Genomic DNA, 12,010 nt, shown 5'->3' on the forward strand with positions numbered 1-12,010 from the left:
TCAATGCTCATTATCTGTATTCTATGTCACAACTTTCGGCAAATGATGTGTCCAAGCCCGATTCATAGATGACAGCCAAGACTTTAAATACAAGTACCGGTATTAAACCATCGTTAGTTCAAAATAATGTATCTTTTTGTTTGTTTTGAAGAGTAACATGATGCTGGAAAACATACAGCTGTTAATAATGACTGCCAGAACTTCCACACAGTCTAAAGTGGTATTCAGAATAAAGTGTGTTTTAGTTCCTGTGGACAAAATTGAAATAAGGAATCTTAGTGTACCACTGTAGTGAACGTCCATCCCAAACACTGATGGCATTGCACTGTTTTCTTGTAAGAAATGTGAGCAATACAAAAAGGAAAGAGCAGTTCTTCAAAACCTGCACTGAGAATAGAAGGCACAGATATAATTATATTCCTGCTAGTTCCAAAGGTGGACAGTTAAAATCAGTTTATATATGGTATAAATCAAAACTGAAAGCCATCCCTATGAGTTAATTAATGTATTCTGGGGATATTCCTCAGTCCTTCTCTGCAAGGCCCTGACCTTGGAAAGATCAGAAACCAGGAAAGTTCATTTCACACTCTGTCTCTCACACACACAACTGTCGTGTTAGTCACTGTTGGCCAACAGTTCAGGATGTGGTCTCATTAATACGGTCACAGTGCCATTGTGATGATGCTTTTTTCAGAACCTGCTCAGACATGGCTTATTCAGAGCGTGGGTAGAGCGTGCATCTATACAAAATATAAAAAGGCACTTGACAATTTTTAAAGTTTATCTTAATGAGGCGCATACCTTGTTGCAAAAATGTGTCTGTTTTAGGTGTCCATTCATAACTAAGTGATTCAAGGATCCTATCCAGTCTGTTTTTGAATGTTCCCAAATTGTCTCTTCAGCCACATCGCTGGGGAGTTTGTTCAGATTGTGACGCCTCTCTGTGTGAAGAAGTGTCTCCTGTTTTCTGTCTTGAATGCCTTGAAGCCCAATTTCCATTTGTGTCCCGGGTGCGTGTGTCCCTGCTGATCTGGAAAAGCTCCTCTGGTTTGATGTGGTTGATGCCTTTCATGATTTTGAAGACTTGAATCAAGTCCCCACGTAGTCTCCTCTGTTCCAGGTGAAAAGGTTCAGGTCCTCAGTCTCTCAGTAGGACATTCCCTTCAGACCTGGAATAAGTCTGGTTGCTCTCCTCTGAACTGCCTCTAGAGCAGCGATATCTTTCTTGAAGTGTGGAGCCCAGAACTGTCCACAATATCCAGATGAGCCCGTGTTCTCAATTCTACACTTTTGACAATATAACCTAGCATTGTGTTTGCCTTTTTTATTGCTTTATTGTTTGGATGGGGAGAGTGAGGAGTCCAGTGTTTTGAAGCAGTGATGTCAACAGGAAACCAGAGCAGCCTGTGCCAAAGCTGAGAGAGAGCAATGTTATTGTGAGAGGGCTGGGGTGTAACAGGAGAGCAACATGGGCAACCCAGACCGATGGGAACAGGACCAAAGAAAACAAACCTCAGTGACTCGTGCCACGTATCCTGGTCTGTGCATAGCACGCATACTGCTGCTAACCCATGTACATCGGTCCTATGTGAGAGATCTGTCTAAAACATTGGCAAAAGGAGTGTGCATAGACTCGCGCATGTTGAATAAATATACCATGAAACCTGAAAGTTTAAGCCTCACATTCTGATGCTGCCGCTGATCAACAGCAGATGTTGAAGGCCGCCGAGTCAGAAGACACACACAATGATCATGCAGGTCTGTGATGGAGACCCAGCAGCTCAGCAGAAAGAAAAGGGGGGATCGATGTGGCCAACAAAAACGATGTTCTGTGCAGGAGGAAAGCAGGAGGTTATGTTACATATAGTGACCAGGGCAAGCCAGAGTGAATGTTTAAGTGATGTTCAATACTATAATGTGGAACAATATTTTCTTATATATTAAGTGAATTGCGCGTGTGTGTGTATAATGGGTTTAACATTTGGGACTGAGGCTGAAATCCAAGAAGTATCGACCACTGCTGATGTCAGTTTTACTAAAGATGCATTGAGTGACTCTAGTTTATTCCTAACAACTGCAATAGCTGACAGCAGTCTTCAGATGGATGCAGTGGTCCAACGCTCACATTGCCCTGAGGCTTTTGAAGAGCATGATCCCACTTGTGCAACACACACACAGCGGCTGGGATTAAGCGACAGCTCGGGGACATCACTTCATGCATGTCCTGCTCTCAGGTCACTCTCCAAAACAAACAGGACAACTCCCAACACGTCGCATAAACGAGCAAAAGGTATCAAATAATGACTGAATTGGACTGAATTGAATAATGACTTCCAATGACTGAATTGGAAGCAGTGGAGTAAATTAAACCTGTACATGTTTAATATATATATTTGTTTTTTTTTAATGTTCACAAGAATGCTCACCGTGAACAAATAATACTTCATTGTATTTTGGATTTTGTAGGCCACACACCCCACCACAGTTGTGCTTTGGGAAACTGAAGAACATGTTTTTATATACTTAGAGAGAGAGAAGGAAGAGGGAGGAAGGGAGGGAGACCAACAGTGAGTAGACAAGGGGATGAAACCAAAGTGGTGGTGAAGTGAGTGAGTCACAGAGACACGTGGAGATGTGGTTTCATTTCATTTCATGTGATTTATCATGTATGACTAGGAGAATCACAGCTGAATCTTATAATAGGAAACTTCCCGTGTTCAACAGCGCTGCCCCGGCCCCGTGTGTCTGATATGACGTGTGTATGACAATAGACTGGAAAAAAAAAAGAAAATGCTGCAGCCTCACATGTGCAAAACCAGCATGTGAAATCCCGTCCCAGCAAATCTTTTGTCCGGACGTCTGTGCCGAAACCCAAACTCCAGCATCAGCAGTGCCAAATGTAAGGGAATCTGTCTATGAAGCAAAACCTCTAAACCCTCCATTGAGGCCCCTTTGTTCGACGGACCTCGCGATACTGCTGCCCACCGACTTGGACGTATATATTGGGGTGTCCAACTTTTTCACTGTCACACTTTCTCGATTCTGGGTTAGTTTGGACGGCATCCAGTGGAGAATGTCGCAGTACTCTGGAAAGGTAAGCTCCTGGGGTTCGGCTCAATCGGCACCTGTGCATTCGTTACACCAGCCCAGTGACCGATAAATACGCTACACTGGCTGACCTCGAGTCACCGCAGTCCTCGCGTGGTGTGCGGACACAGTTTGTGGATAAATGTTGATTTGGAGGGAAGTTTAAAGGCTCAGCACATGTCATTGACAGTTGTTTAATGTTAAATTATGTCTGAGACTTGTCGGTTACCTTTTCTGTTAAAATTTTTTGAGATCTATTAGACAAATCATAATTGTTAAGTTCTTATTCCAATTTGTTGGTCCATACTGCCAATTTTAAAATAGGGACATCTATCTTGTTGTAGCGTATTACAGTTTATATAAAATGTATGAGAGAGAAGTTTATTTATCTCAGACGCATGTATGCAGTGTTTTAGGATGGAACAGACAGCAGGAGACTCACAGGAAGTGGGAATTGTCTGACTGGACTGAAATGAGAATAAGTTAAAAGGTTTCATATAAAATGTAAATGCAGATTTTCATTTGTGTGCAAAATAGGATTCGAATAATCATTAAATGCTCGTTTATAATTGGAAGCAGACCTGGCCTGACGGGTGCCAAGCCAAGCTCACATTGATCTGAACTTTAGATGGGGCTTGAGGCTATCCAGCTTGCTTGATTTAGTGATACTGGCTGAGCTTTTTTCCCCTCTTTCTTATTTTTTATTTGATATTGTTTAGAACAACATCTCTTGACTATTGCTCCCCTGTGGTCCCTGTAGTCTGTGAATTAAAGTGAAGATGCCATGTGTCATTCAAAATAAAGTATTTGGCGAAAAAGAAAAAGTCCATAGCTTCATATGAAGTTAAAGTAACTTTTTTTTTTACATTGACTGACCTTTAAAAGCTTTCAGTTTATTATCTGTTGGTTTTATGGAAAATATTAGTTAATTTTACTCTCACACTTTCAGGGATCTGTTAAATATGTTTACTGCAGCTGAGGAAGCAATTTTTAACTTGGTCTTGGCAATGTCTTTTGATATAGAAATGGACTGATCAGATTGTGACCTAATAAATCTAATTAAAATGTGAATTAATCACTTGCACCTCCCAAGCTCTTCTCCAACCATGTAATCACGGTTAAAAGTGAGAATGAACAGGTCACAAAACTCACTTATTCCTGTTAGAAGCTTATCAATTAATGTATGTAGGTTTTTATTCTTTTTTTAAATGAATAAATAGGATTCTTGGAAATAAGGATAATGTGGATGTCCTACTTCATGACAGCAGGCGATTTGTATCACTTCTGACCCTCCCATGACACCCCGTGTGTTGTCTCCTCTCCAGATCGTGTTCTACGAGGGCAGATGCTTCACCGGGCGGAAGCTGGAGGTGTATGGCGACTGTGACAACTTCCAGGACCGGGGGTTCATGAACCGCGTGAACTCAGTCCGTGTGGAGAGTGGGGCCTGGATCTGCTTCGACCACCCCGACTTCCGGGGGCAGCAGTACATCCTGGAGCGCGGAGAGTACCCCGAATTCCAGCGCTGGAACTCCCACAACGACCACATGGGCTCCTGCCGGCCCGTGAGGATGGTAAGGGATCTGTGGCTCGGCTGTGTGGGATTGGACCCAAAGCCTAGATGTGTAGACTCTGCTCTGGAATGTTTTGAAGGCACCTGGCCTCTCCCTTTTCCTGTAGCTAACCTGCCCTTGTTTTCTCAGCATGGGGAGCACTACAGGATCGAGCTTTTCGAGGGCTGCAACTTCACCGGGCAGTGCATGGAGTTCTGTGACGACTGCCCCTTCCTGCAGGGCCGCGGCTGGACCAAGAACTGTGTCAACGCCGTCAAAGCCTATGGGGACGGAGCGTAAGTGCTCGCGTTTGGCAGGAGATGCTCATCCACACTTTTTGACAAAGCAAAAAGCACCTTGTTCTCTTTTTTAAAACAACAAGGTGCTTTTTGACAAAGCGTCTCTGCTTGCTTCATTGCACGTTTGTTTCTTGGCCAACATTTAGGTGTCTTGTATGTATTTTTATACACAACGAATACATGCACAGGTCTGCTAGCAAAAGAAATATCACACAAAGTCTCCAAAAAAGACAACAATCTAGTATCCTTAGACCAAATGTTGATTTCAGCCAAATCCAAAATATGAAATAGTCTTCTATAGGGTAACCTTCCTACCCTCACATATATATGTCACTGAAGCAGGAAAAGACTTCCTGGTGGTGAAGTGTGGGGTAATTGGTCATGAAATACAATGCTGCTGCTACAGTATTCGATAATGGAGGGGAACGCGGAGGCCATTAAGGAGCTAAAGAGCACTTTTGCGATAAACCTGCAACAAATGGCTGACGTTGTGTGCCAACATATCCTGGCATGACCGACACGAGCTGGCAGCAAAATTAATGAACTGTCAGGAACCGATTACATTGAAAACCAAATAAATATAGGCGTTACACCATTTTACATTTTCATCAATCGGTACGAAGCTTATTTGAGGAAAATACTAACCATGGTTTTTACAATTGATGCTCTGTCTTGTTCTTGTTGTGTATTGTTTGCTTGGTTCTGCTGCAAGCTGTTTCTAAGAACAGGGATTCCCCCCTCCGCTGCTCGTTAAGAGACCAGCCTCTGGCCTCAGCATAAATGACTTCTGCACGGACTCCCAGCTCATGCACTTTTACATAATCTGTTCTTCCAGAGCTCACAGCAGTGTTTTATAACATCTTTGCATACATTAGTGTGCATGGCTTTACAAAAAGCTACCGTTTCTGCAGCACTTACATCGGTGCAAATCAGTGGGGAAGAATGCATCTAGGAAGATGGGGTGCTATAAATGATTTAAATTCATTGCAGCAATTAAAACCTGCTACATTATGCATGTGTTTGGGATGTTACACTTCCTACACACTAGTTTTTCATCACGAATGGAGTCAAATGCAGCTGAGGGGAAATTGCACTGAGAAGAATAGCATTGGACTGTCTGAAAGCTTGGTCATGATTATATATTGTGAAATCTGACATGTATTTAGTTTAATAGATTAATCGTAGCAGGATTCATCACACACAGAGCCACCAGTATTGATGTTAGTGACCTACATGTTCTGTCTTGCGTTCCTACATTTGATGAAATAGGTCATTTTAATATTATTTTTTTTATTAAGGAAATTAAATTGTCGATTGAACTATTATTCTCTGATAAGAGGAATGTTAATGACACCATCCTGCAGGTCATATATTTAATTATTGCACACATCAAATTGCAATAATATGTTGGTCTATTTTGGGGTATTATATATCTCTTTCATATTTATCTAATGATACATGATTCTACTTAAATTGAGTTTTGAATTGCCTTTGGATCTTATCAGTTCTCTTTAGTCATTCAAAACACGATTATGAAAGTTTCCACAGCTGTTTTTAAAGTTAGACTTTGTATATATTAATTTATTCATAAAACATAATGAATATATAAATAAAGATTATCTGGCCAGCAACAGGTTGATAAAGTGATGTTCATTGGTCCTGGAGAAGTTCTAGCTTTCGTTCCAGTGAACAGGTCTGTCTTGGTGAGAACTTTTTAGACTTTAACCCATTGAGGTTATCAAGATATTTATAAAAGGTGAAAGACTCTAGCTGTCCAGGACTCGGAGGGAGTACAGACTTCCCACATCCCCTGCTGGTGCCGATTCAAGTTGTTGTCAGTGACCAGGTTTGGACAGAGCCTCGTGCCTTTTGTGTCATGTTACGTTTTCCCTAAGAGGACTTCCCTGCACTAAACTGTGTTTCTCTCCTCAGCTGGGTGATGTACGAAGAGCCCAACTACCGCGGCCGCATGTACATCGTGGAGAGAGGGGAATACCGCACTCACAACGAGTGGCAGGGACACAGCGCCAACATCCAATCCATCCGACGGGTGGTCAACTACTTTTAAACCATGAGACAAGTCGGACTGTACCTTTTACCTCTGCTTAGTAAAACTGTAAAATAAAATACACAGAAAAAAAAATGTTTTATCAAACTCCAGTCCTTTTATTTGTTGAATTAGACACTGTTTTTTTTTTTAAATATTTTATTTCTCAAGAATACTTTTCCTGGAACACCTACTGACAATTTCATGTGTTTGAATACATGCTTTCAACAGGACAGGCTTGTCTATTGTCTTGGCACTAACCTTGGTTGAGCAGGTCGAGCACAAGGAAAGAATCAATAAAAGATCAATAAAGATGATTAGCTTTATTTCGTAATGTCACACCTGTTGAACAACATCATTTAGTAGTTGCTCTACTGATTTTATAACACTCTTCTTCGTGATAGATTACATTTCAGAAATGTTTCAGTATTAATATCTATAATGGAATCCTAAAGCACACAATTCTGAGGATCTCGATATTCTGATTCCTGATTCACTCCTGCCTGGAAACTGGGAGGTAGTCACATGACTCGGAGGGGCCAGGGCCTTTGGGAAGCTTTTTCAGGAGCATTGCAGGGGTTATCAAATAAATGCAGCCAAAACTGTACTTTTTATCCCCCTCTTAGAAATGTGATGACTTTTCTCTCTGGTGAATTGAGCAACAAGAACCATTTCGACCAAAGCTGACAGAAATCAGTCCCCACTGAAAACAAACTTCGGTGATTAAGCCAGAAAGCATCTGGTGTTTCCCTGTTAAAATAAATCATGACAAAAACAACACTTCTTCATTCAGACACTGTCAGTGTGATCTTCTGAAGGGCTGTCTGTTACCAAAAGCTGCTCTCTGAATATATTTTATTTTAAATTGCATACTCTCTTCTAATAAAATATTTATTTTTTAAAGTACTTTTTTTTTAAATGTACTTCTTTGCCAGCCAAACAACGCATTCCTTAAATATATGCATCGGTGCTTGAATGCTCTGAAAACACACTGACAACAGGATATTGTAAATGGTGGTGGCACGATTCTAAAGCAGAAACAACAGTGAAAATAAGTTTTAAAGTGTTAAACATACAAATCTCTGGCTTCCTTGCCCATTGCTCAATATATAGACTAAGAAAGGGTTAATATTGCATATACGTATTGCAGTCAAACTCTTTTAATCGGCATCAGAGCATTTCTATTCTGTCTTGACATCAGGCTTGTCTAATTGCCGCTCCAGCTCTGGGACTACTCATCATAATTAGCTTTTCATCAAAACGAGCTGAACCGATGCCTTCCCCCAGAGGTGCATTGAACAGCGACGGAAGAAAAGGCCTTTCCTTAATGAATTAACAGATCAAATAATGAATTCAGAGCCTCCCTGTGTAAAATGATTGCAAGCGCTTACAGAAATCAGCGTGAAATTGACTTGAATACAGTATGAAGCATTAATGATGCAATAGCGTGATGATACATTGATTCCAGCAAGATATGCATTTTTAATTTTACTGAGAGATGAGATAAAAAGTAATGGTGACAATCGGTGCCCAAGTCTACATCTGAGTCCAGTCAAGTTCTGACATAATTAGTGTAGATTTGAGAAAACGCTACTCATGTGAAGAGATAAGTCATTTTCTAACGTTGTCTGTTCATTGAGCATACAATCCTTTTCCTGCACAAATCCGATTCTACAGACTGCTTTGCCAGACACACATAACTGAAGTTCTCATTAGGAACATGTATTTTGATCAAAAATACACCGATCAGCCCTAACATTATGAGCACTGACAGGTGAAGTGAATAACACTGATAATTTAGTTATCATGGCACCTGTCAGTGGGTGGGATATACAGTGGGGGAAAAAAGTATTTGATCCCCTGCTGATTTTGTACGTTTGCCCACTGACAAAGAAATGATCAGTCTATAATTTTAATGGTAGGTGTATTTTAACAGTGAGAGACAGAATAACAACAACAAAATCCAGAAAAACGCATTTCAAAAAAGTTATAAATTGATTTGCATGTTAATGAGGGAAATAAGTATTTGACCCCATCGACTTAGTACTTGGTGGCAAAACCCTTGTTGGCAATCACAGAGGTCAGACGTTTCTTGTAGTTGGCCACCAGGTTTGTCCCACTCCTCTTTGCAGATCCTCACCAAGTCATTAAGGTTTCGAGGCTGACGTTTGGCAACTCGAACCTTCAGCTCCCTCCACAGATTTTCTATGGGATTAAGGTCTGGAGACTGGCTAGGCCACTCCAGGACCTTAATATGCTTCTTCTTGAGCCACTCCTTTGTTGCCTTGGCTGTGTGTTTTGGGTCATTGTCATGCTGGAATACCCATCCACGACCCATTTTCAATGCCCTGGCTTTGGGAAAGAGGTTCTCACCCAAGATTTGACGGTACATGGCCCCGTCCATCGTCCCTTTGATGCGGTGCAGTTGTCCTGTCCCCTTAGCAGAAAAACACCCCCAAAACATAATGTTTCCACCTCCATGTTTGACGGTGGGGATGGTGTTCTTGGGGTCATTCCTCCTCCTCCAAACACGGCGAGTTGAGTTGATACCAAAGAGCTCGATTTTGGTCTCATCTGACCACAACACTTTCACCCAGTTCTCCTCAATCATTCAGATGTTGGCAAACTTCAGACGGGCCTGTACATATGCTTTCTTGAGCAGGGGGACCTTGCAGGCGCTGCAGGATTTCAGTCCTTCATGGCGTAGTGTGTTACCATTTGTTTTCCTGGTGACTATGGTCCCAGCTGCCTTGAGATCATTAACAAGATCCTCCCGTGTAGTTCTGGGGTGATTCCTCACCGTTCTCATGATCATTGAGGTGAGATCTTGCATGGAGCCCCAGACCGAGAGAGACTGACAGTTATTTTGTGTTTCTTCCATTTGCGAATAATCGCACCAACTGTTGTCACCTTCTCACCAAGCTGCTTGGCGATGGTCTTGTAGCCCATTCCAGCCTTGTGTAGGTCTACAATCTTGTCCCTGACATCCTTGGACAGCTATTTGGTCTTGGCCATGGTGGAGAGTTTGGAATCTGATTGATTGATTGCTTCTGTGGACAGGTGTCTTTTATACAGGTAACGAGCTGAGATTAGGAGCTCTCCCTTTAAGAGAGTGCTCCTAATCTCAGCTCGTTACCTGTATAAAAGACACCTGGGAGCCAGAAATCTTGCTGATTGATAGGGGATCAAATACTTATTTCCCTCATTAACATGCAAATCAATGTATAACTTTTTTGAAATGCGTTGTTCTTGATTTTTTTGCTGTTATTCTGTCTCTCACTCTTAAAATACACCTACCATTAAAATTATAGACTGATCATTTCTTTATCAGTGGGCAAACGTACAAAATCAGCAGGGGATCAAATACTTTTTTCCCTCACTGTATTAGGCAGCAAGTGAACATTTTGTCCTCAAAGTTGATGTGATAGAAGCAGGAAAAATGGGCAAGTGTAAGGATCTGAGCGACTTTGACAAGGGCCACATTGTGATGGGTAGACGACTGGGTCAGAGCATCTCCAAAACTGCAGCTCTTGTGGGGTGTTCCCGGTCTGCAGTGGTCAGTACCTATCAAAAGTGGTCCACGGAAGGAAAAGCGGTGAACCAGTGACAGGGTCATGGGCGGCCAAGGCTCATTGATGCACGTGGGGAGCGAAGGCTGGCCCGTGTGGTCCGATCCAACAGACAAGCTACTGTAGCTCAAATTGCTGAAAAAGTGAATGCTGGTTCTGATAGAAAGGTGTCAGAACACACAGTGCGTCGCAGTTTGTTGCGTATGGGGCTGCGTAGCCGCAGACCAGTCAGGGTGCCCATGCTGACCCCTGTCCACTGCCGAAAGCGCCTACAATGGGCACGTGAGCATCAGAACTGGACCACGGAGCAATGGAAGAAGGTGGCCTGGTCTGATGAATCACGAGTTTAAGGTGTTGACTTGGCCTCCAAAATCCCCAGATCTCAATCCAATCGAGCATCTGTGGGATGTGCTGGACAAACAAGTCCGATCCATGGAGGCCCCACCTCGCAACTTACAGGACTTAAAGGATCTGCTGCTAACGTCTTGGTGCCAGATACCACAGCACACCTTCAGAGGTCTAGTGGAGTCCATGCCTCGACGGGTCAGGGCTGTTTTGGCGGCAAAAGGGGGACCTACACAATATTAGGCAGGTGGTCATAATGTTATGGCTGATCGGTGTAAGTGTTATTAGATACTATGCTTTTTTTTTTATTTGCGTGGGTTAAATAGAGACACAAAATTGATATTTAACTGCATTTTCGTGGAAATGCCTGCATAAACTCTGATAGCAATAAAAAAAAGTTTTAATGATGCCATGGAATAACATATCATTAAAATTGAAAAATGGAGAATTATAAAATACAAAAACATGATTTTTATTATGATTTAAATATATTTCCTTCACTGTACAGTAGCTTTTTATTGTGGATGTCTAGTTTAAGCAACAATACATGGTTGTTGTTATTCTAGTTTGCTTTATTGTTACATAGACATGTAACACAGGTTGAGAGAGAAGTACCCAAAGTAAAGAGAATACATATATCTTTCACATTTGTATCTTCTAATAGCTTCATACATTGAGATTAGAGCTGTAGTCATTGAAGTCTTCCTGTTATCAGATTCATTGTCATGACACAGCAAAGGACTTAACTATCCCAACCACACACTGGTCACCTGGGGAGCCGGGGGTGTGCATTGTTTGTGCTTCGGACAATGAGATGTGAAAACTACCACGTTTCTGTCACCACCTTTAGCACACCAGTGAAGACAAACGAACAAAACAGGAAATCCAATCTCTCATGTTCATACATCACCACAGAAAAGGAGCTTGACAATGTAGAACACATGACAACAAAACACATTAGAAAAGCAATACTGTTCTTGTGCAATTATATTACCATTATATTTGTCTGCCAATAGAGTAGTTACCTAGAAATACTAATCAATTCGTTAAAAAAAAACATCTAGACGTGAGCCATCGCTGAACATCATATAAAAACCCAAACCCGATTTT

General features: G+C 41.8%; 1 protein-coding gene across 1 annotated transcript; it reads left to right on the forward strand.

Annotated features, from left to right (window-relative positions):
* Positions 1–3,008: 3,008 nt before the first annotated feature.
* On the forward strand, positions 3,009–7,265 carry crygn2 (crystallin, gamma N2). The gene is made up of 4 exons (XM_066689049.1): positions 3,009–3,094; positions 4,413–4,661; positions 4,791–4,936; positions 6,872–7,265. Exons 1-4 carry the CDS (start codon positions 3,074–3,076, stop codon positions 7,005–7,007), a joined length of 552 nt encoding a protein of 183 aa, XP_066545146.1. The 5' UTR covers positions 3,009–3,073; the 3' UTR covers positions 7,008–7,265.
* Positions 7,266–12,010: the final 4,745 nt, after the last annotated feature.

This window comes from Amia ocellicauda, chromosome 2 (assembly GCF_036373705.1).
Source record: "Amia ocellicauda isolate fAmiCal2 chromosome 2, fAmiCal2.hap1, whole genome shotgun sequence".
Lineage (NCBI taxonomy): Eukaryota > Metazoa > Chordata > Actinopteri > Amiiformes > Amiidae > Amia > Amia ocellicauda.

What these genes read in the sequence shown, in the direction of transcription:
- crygn2 (XM_066689049.1), top strand. Translation starts at nt 3,074, where the DNA reads ATGTCGCAGTACTCTGGAAAG. An exon ending in TGTCGCAGTACTCTGGAAAG is followed by an intron (nt 3,095 to 4,412) that starts GTAAGCTCCTGG and finishes TCTCCTCTCCAG; the next exon opens with ATCGTGTTCTACGAGGGCAG. An exon ending in AAAGCCTATGGGGACGGAGC is followed by an intron (nt 4,937 to 6,871) that starts GTAAGTGCTCGC and finishes TTCTCTCCTCAG; the next exon opens with CTGGGTGATGTACGAAGAGC.